General features: G+C 41.3%; 2 protein-coding genes and 2 long non-coding RNA genes across 4 annotated transcripts in view; 1 reads left to right on the top strand and 3 right to left on the bottom strand.

Annotated features, from left to right (window-relative positions):
• Nucleotides 1–24,259, top strand: part of LOC311049671 — a 331,395-nt gene that overhangs the window by 108,988 nt on the left and 198,148 nt on the right. The gene's annotated exons all lie outside the window — the stretch shown is intronic.
• The window catches only part of LOC311049673, a 388,479-nt gene that overhangs the window by 331,682 nt on the left and 32,538 nt on the right, over nt 1–24,259 (bottom strand). The window lies entirely within an intron of this gene.
• LOC311049404 (putative G-protein coupled receptor) lies at nt 6,324–7,616 on the bottom strand (the record flags this gene model as incomplete). The annotated part of the gene is made up of 1 exon (XM_084062976.1): nt 6,324–7,616. One exon carries the CDS (start codon nt 7,614–7,616, stop codon nt 6,324–6,326), a length of 1,293 nt encoding a protein of 430 aa, XP_083919102.1.
• LOC311049402 (uncharacterized protein) lies at nt 12,496–23,301 on the bottom strand (the record flags this gene model as incomplete). The annotated part of the gene is made up of 6 exons (XM_084062973.1): nt 12,496–13,241; nt 15,037–15,268; nt 15,828–16,000; nt 17,041–17,194; nt 17,803–17,982; nt 23,182–23,301. 6 exons carry the CDS (start codon nt 23,299–23,301, stop codon nt 13,084–13,086), a joined length of 1,017 nt encoding a protein of 338 aa, XP_083919099.1. The 3' UTR covers nt 12,496–13,083.

The raw sequence follows: 24,259 nt of genomic DNA, 5'->3' as shown, positions 1-24,259 counted from the left end.
TGATGAAGCTGCTTCAATTGAGATGGAAGGTCCTTCATTTTAATTAGCAATTTATAAGAACTGCTCAAGCAAATACAATTACTGTGCTGAACCAAACAATATGCCGTCGCTGTCAGGCAGTAACCTCTTATCTCCACTTTTCAAGACCTATACTTCGTCGTACAAGAGTGTCACCCAACAGGAGTGAAAATAGCCAATCTATGCACAAGAAATGTGGTGCTGAGCGGTCCAGCGGTTCGTGAGAATATCTGTGGACACAGACAGACAGACAGACAGACAGACAGACAGACAGACAGACAGACAGACAGACAGACAGACAGACAGACAGACGCTCAGTCTCAGAGAGCAATGGTTCTCAACCTTTTCAGGCCGCGACCCCCCGAAAATAATCATAGTTGAGGCATTACATCTACTTTGACTCGGTTCCACTGATAAATATTGTGAAAATGGCTGATGTACAAGCTCGCAGCCCTCATTGGAAACAAGTCCGCAAGGACTTTCATGAACGGACCTGTTAGACAAAGTATTTTAAATGTAATTGTGCTGTTTTACATTTTTTGCCTAATAAAATATTCAATCAATCAATCAAAGCGCGAGGCGTTGTGAGCTTGTAGATCAGCTATTTCCAATTTCTTATATTATTTGACAATTTAGCCAATGTTTGACCAGTTTTTATAGTACAGGTTGCTGATTACTTTTGATGCAGTAATGGTCTTTTTCTTGTCTTTATTTTTTCCCTTAAATTGTCACTTCACTGTCATCTGAGGACCCCCCCCCCAATCATGTGGCCCACAGGTTGAGGACCCCTTTCATAGAGGGCTATACTCTTTAAGCCTTTTGCAGAGCCGCACTCTCAAAAAAATATTTGTAAAGTGTTTTTAAAAAAATCACACCTGTGTGAAGGTAGCGGCGCCTTTGATATATTTTGTCAGTTTAAGGAGGAGTGAGGTGTTTTTGGCCTAGAGGAGGGATCCTGATGAAAGGCCAAAGGTCAAATGTCGCCGCTGCAGAAACCTCTCATCTCCATATTTTAACTTTTTGTGTTTTTTTTTTGTAAATTAATGCCCTACGTGCTCATACTACAGCGTCACACAAAAGTAACAAAAGTAGCAGATCTACAAGCTCGTTTTGAGTTTGAAGATCTGTTACTTTTGCTGTTTTTGAATTTGAATCCTGAAAAGTTTGCGTTTCCACCCGACAGAGACGATCTCCAAAGTGATTTACTTTTCAGATAATGGGAAAACGAATATGTGTGCCAATAGTTCCAATGTAGTTAATATTTAGTCACACGGCTCTTGTTGATACTTTTGATCGGTTCAATATTTATGAAACCCATAGACACACAAGCTACTTTCACTTTCACAAATGTCCATAAACAGTTAACATAGCAGATCTACAAGCTCACATCGCGGTGCGACACATTGTGAGCTTGTAGATCAGCTAGCTTCGCCACTTTTGTGTGACACGTCTTGTTCGATGAAGTAGGGGAAAAAAACACAAAAGGTTGTGCTATGGAGATACAAGGTGTCAGCCCAACAGCAACGGTATTGTTTTGTTATTTGGCTTCCTAAACCCTGACAACCACAATCACACTAAGCAGTCACACGACGGTGGTTATCAACTCGGTAAAGTCACGCCGGGATTTCCCAATCGAGCCATAATTAGGGACAGTGTTTGCGACATATGACCAATGGCAAACATGGACCGATACTACTGGCAGCACAGTGGCACGTCTCACAAACCGAGAGCAAACTATAACCATATTAGACAAATACGAACAATTCAAACACATCATCATCCATGGATAACAACAGTGACACCGTTGGCAGCTGCCAAATGCAGGAAGCTAGGACAGCTGGCGAGAAGAGAAATCGCTGAAGGTGTGAATGCAGAACAGGCTTATAATCTTCTGCAAATGCACGGCGTGTGTGTGTGTGTGTGTGTGTGTGTGTGTGTGTGTGTGTGTGTGTGTGTGTGTGCGCGCGCGTGTCTGTCTGTCTGTCAGTCTGTCTGTCTGTCTGTCTGTCTGTCTGTCTGTCTGTCTGCCTGCCTGCCTGCCTGCCTCCTGCCTGTCTGTCTGTCTGTACCCCATATATCGTCCAATTTATCAACTTCAAACTTGCCGATGTGTGTATCGCCGAGGATGTGTTGTGCCAGGTGGGAAGTCCGTCACTTGTCTGTCTGTCTGTCTGTCTGTAACTGTTGATTGTGGTAATGTCCGAGTTATGGAGCATCTCACAAGGAAAGAGTATAATGCATTTAAATATGTGTGCATGTATTTAGGTGCGTGTGTGTGTACATGTGTGTGTGTTTGCTTCAACGCATGGCACATGCTTGTCTATTGTCTCTGTAGTACTAACACATATACCTCTAATCATGGCTTATTGGAATTGTCTCTCATTTGATGCCATTTTAGGATTTTTGTAATCCTAAAATGGAATATTAATCCCACTGTGTGTGTGTGTGTGTGTGTGTGTGTGTGTGTGTGTGTGTGTGTGTGTGTGTGTGTGTGTGTGTGTGTGTGTGTGTGTGTGTGTGTGTGTGTGTGTGTGCGTGTGCGCGCCTGTGCGTGTGCGCGTGTGCGTGTTCATGTGTGTGTGTTCACTGTGCTTGTGTTTCAGTATTGTTTCCGAATTCCTCCACGTTCCATTCTACCTGCCTTGGCATTCATTCAGACAACACAAGCAGATGGCATATCGTATCATCCATTTAATCTATTTGTTTCCTATAATGTGTGTGCCTTTTCATCTGAGTCTGTCTAGTCTAGAGATGTGCTTACAGAGCTTTGAAAATCTAGTACAGCATGTTCTTTTTGCTTGATCAGAGACATCAATACCATATATTATCCCTTAAATCTAATCTGGTTGAGTACGGGCGGCACATTCACTCACAAAAAAAATGTTCTGCTAGAAAACCTCTCATTAATATTTTATCAAACCATCTCCACACACATAATATTTCTTACATGAGAAGGTGTTAATAATGAGCCTAATTGGATGAAAGCTAACGGCAATCCAGCAGGGTATTTTCTTCTTCTGGCTGTGACAAGTATGTCATATCCATAAATAAACGCACCGTATGCAAACATACTTTGCGTATAATCTCCTAGTGTACACAGTACACACATTAAGAGGTCATTATAGACAACCTCTCTGAGCTGTTATGAAATGGATTTTTCTACTTATATAACCTGACCTGGGCTCTGTCTCGGTCACAGGGCTTTCACATCCCAGAGGACATGGAAGACAGAGGTGAAAGTACATCAGGTACAACCTGGCCATAATGATACTCACTGCACTACAGATGCGGTTGCTTCCATTTAAAAGGGAAAGCTTTGCTGCAAACTATACTGTGGCCTCCGTGGCCTGGTGAATGCTTTGGACATATGAGGTTTCCACTCGACAGAAACAATATTTATTTTGTATATTTACTGATTTTGATACTAAATTGCTAAGTTTGTGGGGACCCCCTGGAACACCCTCAAGGACGGTCGGGGGTCCCCAGACCCCACTTTGAGAAACACTGCTGTAGGTATTTTGATTGTCGACTTTGTCCACATAGACGGGTTTCCGAGCGACGTCATCACAGAGCAGAATGCGCAATCTGCCCATGCCTGGGGGTGGAAGGCGCGTTCGAAAATACAGCCCTGAGCGGCAGTGAGCGCACTGGCCAATACAAACTAATAGGCGAGTGTGCTCCGGTGCGTAATTTCCAAACGCACCCATAGGCTTCCCCCCGCAGCTGCGCGGTCATATTCCTCTCAATGTTTACTAACAGGAAACCTGTCTATAGCATTCATGGACAAAACAAAGCTGAGTACCAGACGCGTCGCTAGGTCTCTACTAGGTCGGGGGCTTAGCCCCGCAGGCAACGGGCACATGCACGCGCGCGCAGCGCGCGTGCATGTGCCCCTCCTCGCGCGCGCGCGCGCGCGATTTTTTCCGCGGATTTCGCGGATTAGGGTGCTTTTTTCCCCGTTTTTTGTTACTTTATTTCGGTTTTAGGGTTAGGGGTAGGGTTAGGTTAGGGTGATAGATATATAATTCCAAAAAAAAAAAAAAACTTTTAATTTTTTAATTTTTCATTTTTTTTTATTGGTGGCTTTGGACAAAACATTGGTGGCTATAGCCACCGAAGCCCACCCCTAACGACGCCACTGCTGAGTACTGAGTTAGTGTGACAATTTCAATGTATTTGTTGAAAGTTCTTTCAAAATGAACCAAAATCACACCATGTGATATTAGGACCAATTATTAAACACAAGTCATTGATATTGTTTGTCCACTGTATTTCCTTTTGGTTTACACATGGGTAAATCAAAGGTTTTAGCAAAACAGTAAAGTAAAGTACAGCCATGTTGGGAACAAACATTGGAAGTCTCTCAGGCAAAAGAGTAAAATAAATAAAAATGACAAAATGTCCTGCAACATAAATACAAAAGAAAAAAAAACTAATATTGAATTGTATTTGCAAAAGTATTTGTACACATTCCACACCAAATAGCCTCCGGCACTTAATATAAATTATTTCACTTGCTTATCCTCAGTCAATCAAATACTCCTTCCATAGAAAGTCAAGTTGTTCAGTGAACGTAATATGATGTAGAATACATTTACTATTCAAGTGCAATAATATAATGATATAAAAAAGAAAATCCTTTCATAGTGAAAACATAGGCCTACTGATTGCAGTGTACTGATAGTTGTAAGATTGCTCTATTAGCAATGTAGTAGAGGTAAGTGTCAGTGTCAGTAGTGCTTCTGCCAGAAATAAAGCTAATAATATCTATTTAACAAATTAGCTTCTTTTATTTCCTTTTTATCCCCTTAGTGGATAAAGTGATTGTGTACTTCACCCTTCAACTTCAGCTAAAGGAGCTTGTCACCCATGTTCAACCTTATCTTCATATAATTGGCCCTCACTAATGCTTGTTATGAGATGGCACAATTTCGGTCAACTCACTTAGCGTCTCATTGGTGGGCTTTGGACTGTTCAGACACCTGCCTACCATTGACATCATCGAAGGGGTTTCCAAGCTTATAGAAACTACAGCCTTTCTCTTCCTGGAATGTTTGCATGATGAAAATGAAATGAAAAGTGGATGAAAAGTTTTAAATCTTGTTTCAAATGACCAAACCTGTGTCTATTGAGGCTATCGATGATGTTGCTGTGTGTCCCCTGCTCTGAGACACACAGTGAGTAGACAGAAATGGTGCCATCTAATGAGCATTAGTGAGAAACGGGTGAAATGGTCCTTTAAAAACAATAATTATGTAATCATGTAAAAAAAAAAAAATACATGAATATTATCTCATCATACTGTATCCGAACGCTTACAGTTTGATACAGTAAGTGCTATTAATCCCCCTGGCCTGGGGCTGCTAATGTTCATCTTCATCATATCTTAGGGCTGGGCAATATATCCATGTTATATCCATATGGTGATATGAGACTTAATATCATCTGGGATTTTGGATGATGTAATATGTAGCATGTGTTGTCTTTTCCTGATCCTAATCACTTAAAGGGGTATTTCACAATAAAACACTACTGGGGAGATTTTAGCGCTTGATTCAATATTTATGTATTTGATATTAATATAAGCAAACACACCAACTTCCTATATAAACCGATTGATCTTCAAACTCCATGTTAACCATGCTAGATTAAATGAAAACCCACCCATCCCTGATTCTGGGGACTGTTATTGTCCTTCTAATGCATGAGGGGACCGTCATCTTTCAATAACTTTTGAAAGTGAAAAAAGACAAATATAATTCAGTTTTTAAGTAATAAAAACATGAAGGGTGCCTCGTGCATTAGAAGGACAGTTACCAGAGCAGGGACGTGTGAGTCAAACATGGCTAAAATGGAGTCTGAAGTTGAATGGACGGGGAATAGTGAAATATCCCCTTTAAGCCTGTTATATTTTCAAAACATGTCAAAAATAGCACAAAATTAGGAATCCCATTGTATAATTCCTTTTGTAAAAGCACCAGACATCCCCACAAGCACAATTATATCAATATTGTGAGTGTGGGGATATTATCGTCACAATGTTGATATTTAGGTGTTTGGTCAAAAATATCATCATATTTCATCCATATTGCCCAGCCCTGTCTTATCCCAGTGCGTGCTGATCGTCCTGTGGCAAAACAATGAGGTAATGTCTAGCTCAGTGGTTCTCAAACTGGAGTCCGGGGACCCCCAGTTTTTCACACTGTCAGAGTTAAATCCCCCAGAGATAAAAAATCCTATGGATCCGTGGCCTTATGAAGCATATCAAACTGGGGGTCCTTGAAAAAAAAAAGAGAACCACTGATCTAGCTGAACTCCTCTGGGATCTGTCCTGGTATCCTAAAGCCAGTCTGCCCACTCTGATCCAGAGTGTTCCTGGGGCTGGAGGTGGTGGTGAAGCTGGCCCGGGTCTCCACCGTACAGCTCGTCCTGTGGAGGAACTGCAGGAAGTTCTCGTGCCCGGAGCCGTCGTGGCTGGACACGCCGGCGAGCTCCACCGGCCGCGCCGCGTAGCAGCGCCGCAGCTTGCAAAGCTCCTCCCTGATCTGCCGGTTGAGAAGGCCGTAGAAGAAGGGGTTAATGGCGAACGAGGAGTACGCCAGCCAGGTGACCACCTCCTCCAGGTCGTCCGGGATTTTGGGCGAATCGTCCAACGTCAGACGGAAGTGGAAGGCAAAGTAAGGCAACCAGCACACCAGAAACTGACCCACGATGACCACCAGAGTGAGAGCGGCTTTGGCGCCTCCGAACGGCCGGTGGCGCCCCGCCGTTCTGCGCGGGGCGGTCCGCGTGGTGATGATGGTCGTCTGGCTGTTAATGGAGTCCGAGCGGGGCTTGATCTGGCCGGTCGTCCACGAGGGCAGCGGGCCGTGCTGGCGGGCGGCCACGCGCGCCACCTTGTACACGTTGCAGTAGACGACGAAGATGACGACCGCCGGCAGGCAGAAGCACGCCACGCAGAAGAACACGGAGAAGGCCCGCCGGTGGTGGCTGTGGCTCCAGTGGAGGGAGCAGTGGGCCGCGCTGATGGAGCTGAGGTTGGCGTAGGAGGGCCACCCGAACACGGTGGACAGTCCCAGGACCGCCGCGGCCACCCAGACCAGCGCCATGACGGCGGCCGTCAGCTTGAGCGTCATCTTGACCTCGTAGCGCATGGGGTGGACGATGTAGTAGTAGCGCTCCACGCTGATGGCCGTGATGGTGAAGATGGAGGCGGCGACGAGGAACACGTTGAGGAAGACGTAGACCTGGCACTCCAGCACGGTGAACGCCACGGTGGCGAAGAACGGCGAGCTGGACACGATGCCCAGCGGCATGAGCAGCAAGGCACACAGCAGGTCCACCGCGCACAGGTGGCACACGAAGGCGAACTTCCTGAGCTGTGGGGCTTTGATGATGACCGTCAGGACGGCGGTGTTGGCCAGGAGAGCCAGGACGTTCAGGGTGACCATGAGCAAGATGCCGGACAGGTCCTTAAAGCGGGTGTGGGTGTTGGAGAGGGTGCCCAGCTGTCTGCTGGGGGCGGAGGGCACGGGGGCTGGCCAGGAGCCGGTGCTGTGGTTGAAGCCATGGGTGAACGGTGAGGCAGCCTCCTCCATGGTTTACAGCGAGGGCTTCAGGGCAGAGTTCTGCTTTCCAGGGTCCTCCCTCTTTGCTCCACCATTTTTTCTCCTATTGAGGATAGAATAAAGTACATGTTACAAGTTGGACTGGTGGGCTCTGTCCTGTGATTAATGATGACTGTGCAGCTTCACTCCCCCAAAACAGTAACCAGTGTGTCAAAAGAGAAACAACAAAGAAACAAAGACATTCAATACTTTTTGTAGGCAACAAGCGTTCCAAAAACGTCCTTAAAGGAGTAGTTCACCCAAAACATGACTTATTTTCTATCAATTGCACACCCATGAAGCCTTGAATTCATGGAGATTTTTTTTGTTTTTGAGACATTTCTGAGCCAACAATTTAAGTCTAAGGTAGGAGACTGAATTGAGTGTCCTACTGAGTCTCCTACTGACCGATGACCCGGTCATCAAATTATTGGCAAAAACCAAAAAGTCTCCATGAATTCAAGGCTTCATGGGCTGTGTAATTGATTGAAAATAAGTATTTTAAAAATACAGAGACACGGACAATATTAATGTTATATTATCAATTATATCATAGTGTTTTGGCAATTATTTGGGGACCCACTTGCAATAGCCTCACGGCCCGCCAGTGGGCCCCGGCCCACAGGTTGGCAATCACTGAGGTAGGGACGGGTCATGATCAATAGGAATAATTCATAGAGGACACCCTGTCCGTCTCTCCTTCATTCGTCCCCGTCCTTTTGAAATGAAAGATAATGAGTGTGCTTGTTTTAGCCCGCACAGCTGCAGGGAGCTGGCTGCATTGATTAGCATGTGCACAGTGACACTCACCCTGCACAAAACACCATCAAAGACACAACCTCCAGCCATGAAACATTGCTCATTTTCAGGATATGGTACATTACAAAGTTCTATGACCAGAGGATATCGTTGTTGTCCGACAGAAACCTTGTATCTCTATATCATGGAGGGGTCCTCAGAGTTACCATAGGGGGGCTGCCAAATCTTTGTGTGTCTTTTCTTTTTTTTCACCTCTTGACCCCTAACATCCCTATTCTGAGCTTGTAGATTGGCTATTTTCAGCAAAGAGGTTTGGTGTAGAGCGGTGGTTCTCAAAGTGGGGTCCGGGTACCCCCAGGGGTCCTTGAGGGAGTTCCAGGGGGGTCCCCAGCTAGATGATAGATAGTTAGGAACCAAATGGACCCTTATGGGTCTGTAACTCAGAGAGTTTACAAATGTGGAACCAAATTTGGTTCCATTTGTACACTCTTAGAGTTAAATTAACATTGTTTTTACAATATAAATTAAATTGTGGTCCCAGAGATAGAAATACCATTAAATGGGGGTCCGTAGCCTAATGCATGTCAAACTGGGGGTCCTTGAAATTAAAATGGTTGAAAATCACTGCTAGAGCCCTAAAAATCTTCTCTTATTTGGGGCCTTGGCATATCTTTTCAACTGGGGGTCCGTGGGCTAATACGTGTCAATTTGGGGGTCCTTGACATGAAAAGGTTTGAGAACCACTGGTGTAGAAGGAAGAAAAAAGACTATTGAGCCAAAGGGCAAGTTCACTAAGTATTGAGGAAAACGTTAATGCACTATTTTACACTTCGTATAACAGTGTCAAGCAAAAGTGCGAAATTAGCAGATCTACAAGCATTGTGATGCGATAAATTGTGATCTTGTAGATCTGGTATTTATTTAGAAATTGTGAACATTTTGAAATTTTGGGCAACGCCAGGTAGAAAGTCTGTATGTGGGTTTTTATGTGGGTTTCAATAAATATTTAACCAATGAAAAGTATTAATAAGAGCTTGTGACATTGTTCAGTACAGGTCCTTTTCTTTTTATTTCTTGAAAAGTAACAGTTTTGGACGTCTACCCAACAGTGACCATAATTAGTTTGTGCTGTGTTTACTCTCATTAAACCTCAGTATGTAAGTTAGCTATCAACTTTCAGTAGAGCAATGATATGAGCTGTTAAATTTCAAAACAACATATTTCTCTGCTGCCTTGCTTATCCTTATGATAAGAGTGGCAACCCTATGCATTTTGCAATGTAGTTTAATTGCTTCCCGTACGTCAATGTGCTGATATGTTAACCACTTAAACCCCCTAGCCTTAGTAAACTGGACCTGAGTTGTCTCTGTACTTGGACAGCTTGTCCAAGTACAGAATATGGAGGCTGGGGTTCAAGTGCATTCATTGAGCTCCCATGAGTGTGAGTTTTCCTTGTCCTAAATCACTGGTTCTCAACGTGCGGTCCAGGGACCACCAGCTGGGTCCGTGTGGACTCTTACAGGTCTGTAACTCTGAGAGTTCAAATTGAACCAAATGGAGCCGTAAAATGACATCGCAGATATTAAGAAAAAATATCAAATGGGGGTCTGTGGCCCTAATGCACATCAAAGAAGAGAATCACTGTCCTAAATGTCCTCCATGTTTTCATTTTTTTGTATCACTACCAGTGATCACTCTCCCTACTGCCTACGCTCCCTCTGTAATCTGTTCTGGTGGACAGCTATTGGCATGCCATGTTGGTAATGAGATTTATCCCCGGGAAGAACCAGTACGCGTACAGTACAGCATTACTCTCATGCACGTTATGTAAGGCCACGTTTTCATCGTGCATGGCTGCACGACATATGCTGCATCCTTAAGGTTCAAATCTCTTAAGTGGTTGGACATTTCCAATCATTAGCCTTTTTTCTCTTACGGTTGAACTCACTCAAAAAGATTGTGCACTGTTGATACATTGTTGTTTTTCATTAATTGACGCATGTATTTATTTTACAACTTGCATAGCCCTGTAGGCATTTTTGTAGTTATTGTTATTTTCTTCTTATATTGTGGATAGGAAATATGTTTTTTGTTTTTGCAACAGACCTGCTATATACATTTTAATTGAGCTTGCAGAGTAAAGCCTCTGGAATCACTAGCAGTATACAACCATGATGAACTTAATTGTATTATAAGAGATTGTAAGAGAATTGTATTCTAAACATGATAATAGTGTGACATTCAATGGCAATACAGCATGTCCAGTTTAGTGGATATGTGTCAATACCATGACAAAATGCAGCAAGGCTTTCTATTTGCATAACAGCTTAAACAAGGAATTATAAAATGAAGACTTGCAATATATTACTTGAGGATAGATTTAGTTATTTTACCTCATATTTCTAGGGGCTCTGATTTGACCTCTGGTGAGATTTTGTATTTTATATATATATATGTGTGTTATATAATATAAACAAAACTTAAATATAGCTTTTAAACAGCTTATGCATACTCTTGCTATTGTGCTTCCCTACCTCCCAACTACTGTCCACTCTGCAACAAAGTAAATACAACTGCATCAATTATTATTTATATCTGGATTATTTACTACTGCTTATGAATGAAGATGAAACTTACCAAACTACTTTTTCCATGGTTGACGTTATTAGCACAGCTCCTCCCAAACGCTTTCTCCACGTCTCCAAGGATAGAAAAGTTCCGAAGGCTAATTTGTCTTCTTCCAAAGGACTCCTTCAAAGCATCAAAGCCAGTTGTTTCTTATCTTATTGTAAAGACTAAATGTATACGCAGTCCTGTCACCTCTTGTGAAGGTTCCCTGCCCTGACAGACAGATGGATGAAGCTCACAGAGGGACTCCAGGGTTGGATGGTTACAGCACGCACGCGCACACACACACACACACACACACACACACACACACACACACACACACACACACACACACACTTGCTGTTGTCAGACTCCACAGCTGTCTGAGGGAGGGGAGGAGCCAGCCACTGCTCACTGTTCAAACTCTATGAAGCCACACACACACACACACACACACACACACACCTAACAGTATGTGGTCGTGACTGTCACACATTGTACAATATGGTGACACACACATGCAAACACACACACACACACACACACACACACACACACACACACACACACACACACACACACACACACACACACACACACACACACACACACACACACTCCTCTGTTCTCTTGTCTCTCCAGGCCCCTCACGGGACCAAAGAAAATAAAGACATTCAGTACAGTATGTGAATGCAGGTTTAAACTTGAACCCCAAATACATTGTTGACCGGAGTCCCCCAGGGGCCCTCTCTTCTTTCCCTCCACACCAAATCTCTTTGGTGCGGAGAGAATGTCCGCTTATTATGACATGCCCAGAATAGGGTCCATGTGGTTAAGTTAACTGATCTTACATTGTATAATAGAATGTGTGTTCTTATAAATTGCTGGTGCACACCTAGGAATTGAGTGAAAACACATGCATTTTGAATGTTATTCGTCTCTTATACAAGTAATACAAGCCCAATGAATGGTTTAAAATCTCCATCTTTTTAGAGTGGATCAACAGTTATCAAAGGTGAGATTAACTTTATAAACCCCACAGGGTTTTCTAAATCTCACCTGCACAACACAACCCAATATTATGCTGTTGTTACAAATTTGTTGTTTTTAAATGTGCAAATAAACTAAACAAAAGTTATATATTTTTTGACATTTGTGGATATTTTTTATCGTGTGTGTGTGTGTGTGTGTGTCAGTATGTTTTTTCTTTTTTTAATATTAAGTATTCTATCTACACCATGTATGTTTTGCTCTTGTCTTGTCCCTACGGGTCTGAGGGGTGGGTGGGATTGAGTATGCTACTCCGCTTTGTTCTGTTCTGTGTATAATGCAAAAAGCTTGGACAAAAAAAGAAAATTGCAGCTCTGCGCTGACATCTGCTGGTTGTTGGAAAACCCCACATTTATTCTGAGCAAATACTGAAATGCTAAATCGTGCAAATGAACATGAACAAAAAAAAACTTAACACAAATTACAGGATAACCTGAAACAGTTTATTGGCTCTTAAGGCAATAACACACCAAACAAACAAGTGATGTGACAGATATTGTAGATGCAGTACATCTTCAATCCTACTTTGCAACAACACAATTTAAATACTTAGAAGTACAGTAGCACTTTAGTGTGAACGCACAAACGGCTGTGAATTACAGGTTATATTCTAGACTACGTCAATTTAAATGCAAATTGTATATGTTTTTTGCCCGATCAATAGTTATAAAGACCAACATAATACCTATATTAAGATCCAAATTGTAATTACTTTTCGATACGATGACTTTGTCCTAATTAAAAGCCAGCAAATCTAAAATTTTAAACTGAAACAGAAAACATTCCTTCTCTCCTGTTCTAAGTGTGGACGACAACACAGCTGTAACACGAAATAAGACAAGAGTTAAAGCTGTAAAATATTCAACGAATCATACATTTCAAATGATTAAACCGATATTTCAATATCAAATGTACTAAATAAGTCCTATAAAAACACATGCTACCAATACAGTAGCTATACCTGCCATACAATACTGACGACCAAATAGGACATGGCAAAGAAAAATAACCAGCATCAATAAACGATACCAATTATTTTCTACCACTGAATTGATGGAATGGAAATTTTCAGGCCAGGTTCAGGTTTAACGATTCCCGAAATTCGTTTCTTTAATAATTTGTCCTCATTATTCAGTTTTGTCCGGATTGCTGTTTTGACTTGGCCGATATCCACACCGAATTTCAACCCCACGTGATCTGGAAAGAAAGGAAGCATGCAGTCAAAAGCTGAATCATAGTTTTGCATTTTTCAAATACATTCAAATACAGGCACTGAGAGGACACGTGTAAATACATTTCGGTCATAGAGTGATCGCTTAGTACCAATAACAAAACTCAGTAGCCTTGTGGTTAGAGTGTCCGACCTGAGATCGGTCGGGATACAATCTCCAGGCTGAGTCAAACCAACGACTATAAAAATGGAACCCAGCGCCCAGCTTGGCACTCAGTACAAAGGGTAGGATTGGAGGAAAGCCCCTGAGACGCGTGCTTTTGGATCCAACCGCACTTGTGTCAGGGTTGTCAAAACCCCACCTCTGGAACTGCTTAACATGTCTGAACCTCCTTCCATGTCGGCCATCCCAGCCATGACCCCAAATTGCATTATAAATCAAGATGCTAAGACGCCATGTCTGATTAGGAAGAAAGAAGCATGCCAATTAATTTGAAAGATAGCCTAAGAAGTTAATGTAAACGGACTATGGACATATGGCTAATTAATATGAAAGATAAACCAATACCTTAATAAGGAGGAGGAACATTCCACATGTTTGATAACTAATACGGAGGAGGAACATTCCACATGTTTGATAACAGGAATGAGGATCAATCGATCAATTTATATCAGAAATCTCTTTTGGTCTGGACAAGCAGCAGGACAAGTTGTAAATGTACCCAACATGAAACACAACTAACAATCCCATCCCATATACAGTACACATAAAAACAACAACTTAAGTGCAAACAGTCGCAAGGCAGGAGAAATACATTTCACACCATTTAGGTAGGGACAAATGTCCAATGGTGTCTGCCATCAGGTTGAACAGAAAACTTTTAAAAGACCTGGTTAAAAGACTCTTTTCTTTCATGGTCCTTTAAAAAGACCCTATTACAAGCTGGATGGCACATAATTATTAGCCTTCGAGTTGGGTGGCAAATACTTATCTTATTATGAATGTATTCGTGCTGAAAGATCTACCTCGTTTAGAAGGCAAGGCGAGTGTATTTTTATAGCACATGCTCAATGTGCTTAACACAAAACATCAAGCAAAGGAAACAAATTCTGAAATGGCATAAAGGATTAGTTTTCTAAGAGTTCGTTCCAGATATCTGGTGCAATAGAAAAATCATCGCCTCGTTATAACTGCGCTTAGTGTGCAGTGACACACACGTGCGGTTGGATCCGAAAGCACGCCCCTGTGACATACTAGCGCAGTGGTTCTCAACCAGTGGTCCGGGGACCACCAGTGGTCCTTGAGGGGGTTCCAGGTGGTCCCCAGCTAAATGATGGAAGAGTTGGTAACCAAATGGACCCTTATTAGATCTTTAACTCTTGAGAGTGTAAAATGAAACACTCTCATTTTACGCTCTCAAGAGTTAAATTATTGTTAAACTGCATTACTTAATTCCATTTTTTTTTATCAACGTTTGCCTGTTAGCTCTCCTATAGTACCAACATCAATACAACATGGAATTGTGGACAAAATCTTATCCAACGACAACAAAATATTCTAAGTCTGAGAGTCTAAATCTCATCAAATGGTGGTCCGTGGCTCAAATACCGAATAAATAATGGGCCTCGACATGAAAAGGGTTGAAAACCACTGTACTAGCAGTATGTCCAGGGTTTGTGCTTGTGCACCATGTGACATGTCCAGGGGGTGTCCTCATTATCCTCAACGTGAGGCAGCTTGTACATCAAGCTGCCTCACGTTACAGAAACGGAAGATAGATATTTGGAAAGATATACAGTATGGGCCACAGGGTTACTTACCAATAAGACTTCTCAAGGTGTCCGATGGGAGTTGAGGCTTTTGGAGATCTTCTGATGTGACGTTTGTCCGACGGCCTTGTAGAGAATGTGTGGCCAGGGTTTCCCTGTCAAACAGCATCATCAGCAGGGCTGAAACATATTTTCTGTAGTCTGTGATCTGCGAGATTCGCTCGTATAGATTCCTTGGGACTTTGAGACTGTCTGCGAGATGCACGAAGTTCTCGTCGTCATCCTGGGAATAAAAAGAAAAACGTTTAGGTTTCATGAACACATACGTACTGAAAATGCCATGGGCTCTGTCCTACTCCTCTCGCCCCCAACGCAGATCTACATACCTTTGGCTCTGTATGTGGTCTGCTCTTTTCCCCTCAACACCAAAAATAGCCGATCTACAAGCTCACAACGTGTCACGCTCCAACGTGTTGTAAGCTTGTAGATCGTCTATTTTCAGCAAATGTTCCCCACCCCCAGAATATGGATGCTAGGGTTCAAGTGGTTAATGTAGAATTTGGGTGATTTGGCGGCACCCCTGATCACACAAATATTTGACGACCCCTGTAGTAACTCTGAAGACCCCCTAGGTGTCTCGGACCCCCTGGTGTAAAAGCCTTGTTTTTGGCTTGTTGTTGAATTTGCCGTCGGGCTAAATATGACATTCCCCTTTCCAATGGTTTAAACAAGTCAGATTGGATCTGAGAACAGTGAAAATGTCAGGTAATATAAATGTTCTCATGTGACTCGGCAAGTAATCCAAGATAAAAATGCTCCTGTTCTGAGAAACATGCACTGACCTCTGGTAAATGATGAGATAATCTCGTTTCCATCTCATTTTCAGTAATAAATGAGATGGACTCTTCGTTGCTCTGTGTTGGAAACTCTCCGTCACTGCCATGCCGGACATGGTCCAGAGTAACACGGAGCTCATTTGCCGTGTGCCTCATCTGCATCATGAGGGTGTTCATGTCTGGAATCAAATATAAACACATTTTTATATCACCCTTTTGACATGTTTTTAAAGAATGTTTAAATATTCATGATACATTGTCATGTCTAAGAATGATAAATTACATTCAAACCTCACAAGAACACAATCGTTCAAGAATAATGTGCAAATGAGCAGCAAACACCAGAAGGAGTTGAACTGACCTCGTTCCCCCAGAATTCGGCTCAGAAATTGGTCAAAATGCATTCTACTATGCTGCCACCAAAAGTGGAATGACCTACCAAAAGACATAAAGGAGTTCGACTCCCTGCCCAAACTCAAAACTAACCTAAAAGAATTCCTTTCGTCAAAAATACAAGTGAACATAGTTTAACTCCTTGAACACCTTGGAATCCCCTGAACCCCTCCCGCCCCATTCCTACTTTCTCTGTAAATAATACACCAAATTATTCTACTTAGCTTTATTCCAATATGTTTTGTAGTATATTTTGTATTGTAGTGTCTGTATTGTATGTATAACGGTTGAATTGAGTACAAAGGACCACAATGGAAACAAGCCCATGGGGATTTTTGTGTTATCCCGTTAGCATAACCTTTGACTTAACTACCTGTACTGTTAACTCATTCAGTGCCACTGGACGTCTAAGACGTCCGTTGATATAAGCCCTGAGTGCCACTGGACGTCTAAGACGTCCGTTGATATAAGCCCTGAGTGCCACTGGACGTCTAAGACGTCCAAAAAAAAATGTTGGAAAAAGATGTTCAGAACCCAAGATATGATGATTTGAAGATTTGCTGCTCCATTCACTCTTTGTTTAACTTCTTACTGAAAAAGGCTGTATCTCGGCTCCTAAGTACTTTTTTTTTTACAATGAATTTTGGCTGTGGCACTCAGAGCCAAAATTCCATAAATAAGCTGGGCACTGAATGAGTTAATAAACATGTTAATAAAGTATTCAATCAATAAAAAAAAAACACACACACAGTGGTAGTTTTGAGTATATGCTTGTATAAAGTGATTTTATAAAGGACATTTGAGTAATATTGCGCCATCCACTCACCCTTCAGCTCCCTCAGTTCTTTCTCAGCCAAGATTCTACATCGGCGCTCATATTTGAGTTCTGCTTGCAGCTGTTCTATTTTCATTAGAAGACTTATTGTGTCTGTTCTAATTCCAGGACTTCCACAATTTTCTTCAAAGCCAATTTCGTCAGTCTGCACAAGAAGGAAACACATGTTAGGCAAAGGTATTTAAAAGTGCACTAAGTGATATTTCTTTGTTCAAATAAGTGTTAAATAGCTCTATATTCTGATAGTAATCATTGTCATAGAGTGTTTGTTCAGTAACTAGGGGTCTCCCCCGTGTCTCCAGGTCTTTAGTAAACAGAAATTGCATTTTCAGGTCGGGATACCAATTTGATCCAATCAGGAGAGAGACCTCATACAGGATAAACAAGGTCTTAATTTTAATCCATTAAGAGCTGAGGGTGATTCTAAAAATGTTTTCTAAATCCTTTTTTTTTTAATCATAAAAATATTAAAAAATATATATTTATATAAAAATATGTTGTTCCAGAGATCCCTAGAAGCAAAGATTTGAGTTACAAATGTTGTCTTTAAAAATATACATATATATTCAAAGTTTTTTCACGATTAAAAACAAAATAGCAGATATACAAGCTCATAGCGTCGGCACCGAGTGCCGCGCTATGAGTTTGTATATCTGCTATAAAATTTAGTTGAGACCCCCATTTAAAATGAATAAATGTTATCACTTGCACTACCTTTAAATATAATAGAATACGTTAAATATAATATTTCACCTCGTTATTTGCAAAATGAGTAGGGGAGTAGATTGGATCTTCAATATGCGTGAAGCCATCTTCAACAGGGTTAGGATCTCCGCCAAAGTTGTGTGTTTGTGGGTTGATCTTGATCATCTTGGCTGGTGGCTGTATTGTTGGTGACACAGCCTGCCTCTTGGGTGGCATAGGTGTACTAGCCTGGAAAAGAGATGGGTGTCTTCGTTTTAATTCTTTTTTTTGTCTTGTTTTACAAAGCACAGCCTTTAACCCTAACATTCTATTCTGTTCTTGGACAAATGACTCCTTGGCACCTTCACACGCGAGACTACTGGGATGTACACTACAGAACCATTACAGATGCTCGTTATGAAATGAACTGCTGTACAAGTTTAATCGTTGATAGATGTGCATGTGTTCATTATATTCAAAGCTGAAAAGAATGTACATCATCATCCATACACCCACTGTTGTAGGCCAGCTGACACTGAGCGGTCATATCATCAGTATCGTATATCCATTCATACTCTTAGATCCTATTTTTAATATCTGGAATCTAGAGTCGCAAAACCAACCCTTTACAGCCTATTCATCCAAACAGAAAGGTCCTATCTGATTGTTGTATTAAACAAAGCTAAACTCACTAACATTGCAGCTGTAGCCTACGGAAAGCTTGAATTATCCTCTTTCTATCTGCAAAGTTTTTGTTTCATAAAAATGACAGACATGATATGAGCTATACTTTCTGTCAATAAATTCTGTGCACGTGATTATTTTTCTAAGTGTCAGAGTGTTATGTATGTTACATTTAGAAACAGGTGGTACACAGGACTGTTGAGTGATTTCCAACGAGCACTTCCAAACTCCAACACTTCGAAAAAGAATCACCTGCACGGAATTTATTGACAGAAAGTAGCTCATAACATGTCTATGGTGGATTTTTATGAAACAAAAACGTTGCAGATAGAAAGAGGATAATTCAAGCTTTCCGTACGGCTGCAATGTTGGTGAGTTTAACGTTGTTTAATACAAACAAACTCTTCTGTTTGGATGAATGGGCTGTCACGGGTTGGTATTGCAACTCTAGATTCCAGATAATAAAAATAGGATCTAAGAGTTGCTTGTGGCTAATGCAGTATGTTCATATTTACTGGTAATAGACATATACTTATTGATACAATATACATTGTGTTAAATTATTATCTTCCCACCTTATTCTATCTTATCTCTCTACTATTAGACATCATTTCATGCTGTGTTTCATGCTTACTGGTATTGCTGCTTAAGGCCCGTTCAAGGCACATGAATTACCCCCTCATGGATAATCAGTAAATGTTTGTCTTGTCTATGTTGCGTTTGTATGAAAAAAGTTTGTCGTGCATTGGTTCTCAAAGTGGGGTCCGGGGACCCCCAGGGGTCCTTGAGGGGGGTTCCAGGGGGTCCCCAGCAAAAGAAGGTATCATAGCATCAAAATCATTTTAACCACTTTATCCATTTATACGTGGGCTATTCAAAAATAGCAGATTTACAAGCTCACAGCGAGCTTGTACATCTGCTATATTTGAACATATTTTGTAACATATCGATCTACAAGCTCACAATGGGTCACTTCGTGCCGCACTGCGAGCTTGTACATCAACTATTTCTGAACATATTTTACTGAATTTAAATAAATATTTTCTTCCAGGGGGGTCCCTGGCAGAAAACATTTTCAGATGGGGGTCCACGGCCAAATATATATATATATATATATATATATATCAATTTGGGGGTCCTTGGCACGAAAAAGTTTGAGAACCACTTTCCTAGTGCATCATCCTCCATATCCCCCCACCCCCCCCTCTTTAACACTCTTAAAACACGACTCTAATATACATTGATAACTCAGTGAGACCAAGTGCAAATGGCTGGGGTCAGACTGAGTCTATGTTATTTCATTATTATTCTCCCCACCTAAATGTTGTGTTTCATGATGACTGGTATTGCTGCTATAAAAGGCACATGAATGAATCATCAGAACATGTTTTTCTCGTCTATGTTGTGTTTGTATGAGAAAAGTTCCTAGTGCATCATCCTCCATACACCCCCCCATGGGTCTAAATATAAACCCTCCCCCCCGTTTCTACCTCCACTTGCCTTTCAATGAACACTCTCAAAACACAACTGTAAATCAAATATGTTGTTTTTCTTCTTTCTCTTGCATATATAAGATTCTCACCTTGACTTGTTCTAGTGGGTTTTCGACACAATGCTATGAGGACGCGACCGCGACTTGAGGACAAAAGACAACAACAGAGACGTTGTACAAATGGAAGTACTGCGTAGTACAAGAGGAAGTAGTACTAGTACTACTGCAGTAGTGCGCGTACATGGATCCTATGCTCTCAAGTGCGTTCTGTGGCGGACGCGGGATGTTCCCGGCCGTGGGGACGGGTGGACGGTGGTGTGTCATGTATATTTGGGTACACGTGGGACACGTTTGTGTCGAGTAAACGTGCGGTGTGGTGTTTTATTTGTACTATTATGTGCGGAACGCAAGTGGGAAAATACGTTGATCTCCTGGGGAAACGTTTCGCCGCTGTACCGGTTTCCGGTTCGGCCCCGTGCTGGGTTTTCCGACCAATCGTTTTTGACGTGCCGTTCCTACTCGTCCAATTAAACAGCTGGGTTTGAAGAGAAGGCGGGACTGTCGGTGTTGCCATGTTATTTTTCGATGAAGTCGCTTGGTAGTTGCGGGTTGCATTTTTTGGGCTCGTTTCTGTAGTTGCTTATGTGGGCTTGTTTCTAAAGTGTAGTTGCTTATTTGGGCTTGTTTCACATTTTTTAAATTATTTTAACCAGTGGTTCTCAAATATTTTCATGTCAAGGACCCTCAAATGAATATGTAATTAATTAAATCCAGTGTTGTGCCTGAACGCGTTCAATGAACGATCGTTCATGAACTCGTTCGTATTTTGGGCGAACGTGAACTGAACGTACTGTATATCCGCTAGATGAACGTTATTGTGAACGCGTTCATTCTGGCGTTTGTGAACGGCGTTCTCTCTTCGTTCAAACTTCGTTCAAGAGTGTCCCAAAATTCCATGGTTACATCGGTTTGTCATGTTGTATTTCATCCTATTCTGTGTTTCCGAGGCGTCTTGAACGCACCATTAGCCAAAAAAAGAGAAAAGCAAGGCGGCGTCTCACATTCATGTGCGCAGCGCGGAGACCGACTCCGAGTGAACAGTCTCATTGCAGCGACAGCTAGTGAACAGCACAGACAGTTACGGCCACTCGGCCAGGGCGAAGAGCTGACACTTTATCCGCTCTGCGAAGCTCATTTCCCGGCCACAAGCATTTGGAAGTTGACTTGTGTCTCTTCCAAAGTATCGGTGTTGTTTCCTTGGCTTCACTGCCGACAAAATTAACTTGAAGCTGGGCTGAATTAATAAAGTAAACACTGCGGAACGGCGAAATGAGTTTGGGATGTTACAACAACATGTCCGGACCGTGGCTGATGCGTCGTGCACACCGTAGCCTACAGCCGACTTTAGGACGGTAGCCCCGGCCCCCGAACCTCTGAATGAACGTATTGTAGTCTGGACGTCCGACCCGACTTTATTTTGGCATTAAAAGTGGACTTCTGCACCTGGCTTTTGATGTTAACAGTGTCATACACTCACTTTGACAAGCCCCCAGCCCCCCCGCCAAGATGAATGAAAAATTAAAACACCATTACATTATTATGCATTACATTAGTATTAACCACATGAACCCCAGATGGGGGGAACATAAGCCAAAAATAGCCGATCTACAAGCTCACAACGTGTTGCAGCGCGACGCGTTGTGAGCTTGTAGATCTGCTATTTTTGGCAGAGAGAAAAAAAGCGTCCAAGAAAAGTAGGCCTCCCACCAAGATGAATGAAAATCTTTAGAAAATAGCAGATCTACAAGCTCACTGTGTCGCACCGTGACCTGTTGTGAGCATAGAGGTATAGGTTGTGAGCTTGTAGATCGGCTATTTTCCAATAGCCAAAACTTAAATAGGGCTGAAGTGATTCATGTATTTGCAAAATCTACATAGTAACTAGTAACTTCAGTTTTCAAATAATTAAAAATAAGTACAATATTTGCCTCTGAGATGTAGAGTAGAAGTAAGTAAGTACTGAAAACTGCTAATACTCTAGTAAAGTAAAAGTACCTCAAAATTGTACTTAAGTAGTAAGTACAGTACTTGAATAAATGTACTTAGTTACTTTACACCACTGGAAATAATAAATATAGGGTGCTTTGTGTATGTACACCAGAGAGGATATAATGTATAAGAAAATTAAATAAATAACATTGGTTTCATAATGTATTGGATAAAAAATAAAAGTATAGTAATAATAATAAATAATAGATTCGGATGCATCCTGCTCCATATACAATACAATACAATGCACTGCTTTTCAGTTAATCATTCAAGTTTGAGACAATAAAAATATGCTATTAATAAGCGATTAATCGCGCGATTAACTACACAAATCATGCGATTAATCGCGATTAAAAATTTTAATCGCCTGACAGCACTAATATATATTGAAAAAAAAGAACGAAAAAGAACTGAACTAGTTCATTTTTTGAACCATGAACTTTAGTTCAAAATTTTGAATTATGAACTGAACTTTGAACTAGTTCATTTTAAAATTTGTGAACTGAACTTTGAACTAGTTCATATTTTAAGTGAACTTTTCCAACACTGATTAAATCAATATTGTCCCTAAGCACAATTTGAAAATATTTTCTGCCAGGGAGCCCCCCATACCAGATTTATGTTGTTTGTTAGAATGTTTCAAATGTTCAATTTTTTTTTCTCAAGATTTTTTAAAAATAGCCAATCTACAAGCTCACAACGCGTCGCATCACGACGCGTTGTGAGCTTGTGATCTGCTATTTTCAAGCGCTCATAGTGGCCTAGTGCCCTAGTTGCTTCTTTTGGGCTTGTTTTCATAGAACTAGTTGCTTATTTCTCCCACAAAGTCTGGCAACACTCACGGCAGGGCGTGGTTGTAAAGCTCATACTGTGGTTGAACGAAACTCATGTGTGATCAATGTTTACTTACTAAGATAAACATATTTTCATATTTTATTTAGAACCGTAACGTCTTATGTTGCGTAATGCCTTCTTTCTTTATAAACAAATACGAAAAGCCAAAGCTTTCACAACAATGATTAAAAAATAAAATAAAAAGGTAAGATCAAGAAATCCCAGCACAATGTTCATCAAAGCCAATTTCTTCATTCTTCCCCAAGTGATAAAAGCACGTTAGTAAATAATCCAAGGTATCAAAGTGAACCCTAAACATAAAAAAAAACTTGCACTACCTTTAAACATCATATAATGTAATATAATTACAATTAATGTATTTCATTCACCTCGTGATTTGCAAAATGAGTAGGGGAGTAGGTTGGATCTTCAGGTTCTCTGGAGCCATCTTCAATAGGGTTAGGATCTCCTCCTCCAAAGTCTTCTGTTTGTGGGTTGATCTGGATCATCTTGTCTGGTGGCTGTAGTGTTGGTGACACAGTCTCTCTGGACTAATGTAGAGTTAATCTATGTTTATGTGAAAAGGCTGTGACGTTTTCCAATTTGTATGGAGTGAAAGTCAGATGCTAATTGGCTGCTGGATGGATTAGAGGTGTGTGCTCATTAAAACAAAATGACATCCAGTACTTTGTCTTTCTTTGGCTGGCATTTATTTTCTCACCAGTGTATTGTCCGTCACTCCCAATATGTTTTCAACAAAAACAATGTTAAACCACCAAATGTAACCCTCTAAAAGTCACTCCTAATATGTTTTCAACAAAAACATACACCCTGTAGTGGCAAAGCAATAGACCCCTTAACAGACACCGTTATACTGGCTCCAAATGAAACCCATTCTGTCAGGTCTGAGGTCTTGCTAGGGCACACCTCACTAGCCAACACACAAGAGGGGGTTGGGGTGCGCTCGCTGAAACCAGCGTACCCCGAAACAACCGGTTGAGAATTGATTGCATGAAACAATCACCTGTGGATCCAGTCTCAGTGTTTGTAAACAAATAATTGGTCTATAGCTCCCAAAGTTGTAATGAAAAACCTTTTTAGCCAGGTTCAGTGGTGCAAAGTTACTTAAGGTATTTAACAATTTTAAGGTATTTTTTACTTTACTGGAGTATTTCTAATTCTCAGTACTTTTACTTCTACTCCACTACATCTCAGAGGCAAATGTTATACGTATACTCCACAACAATTATTAGAAAACTTTAGTGACTAGTTACTTTGTAGATTTTGATTATTACAAAACATACATTACCCACTACAGTCCTATATAGGCCTACATTTCGGCCATTTGAAAATAGCCGATCTACAAGCTCACAATGCGTTGCATTGTATATCTGCTATTTTCGAAAGAATTTAATACATTTTATACATTTGAAAACTTGTGAAATGGGACATTCTTCTGGGGCACGG

This window comes from Gymnoscopelus microlampas (assembly GCF_963454915.1).
Source record: "Gymnoscopelus microlampas genome assembly, chromosome: 7".
Taxonomy (NCBI): Eukaryota; Metazoa; Chordata; class Actinopteri; order Myctophiformes; family Myctophidae; genus Gymnoscopelus; species Gymnoscopelus microlampas.
Note: the sequence above shows the minus strand (reverse complement) of the source record. Positions and strands in the feature narration are given on the sequence as shown.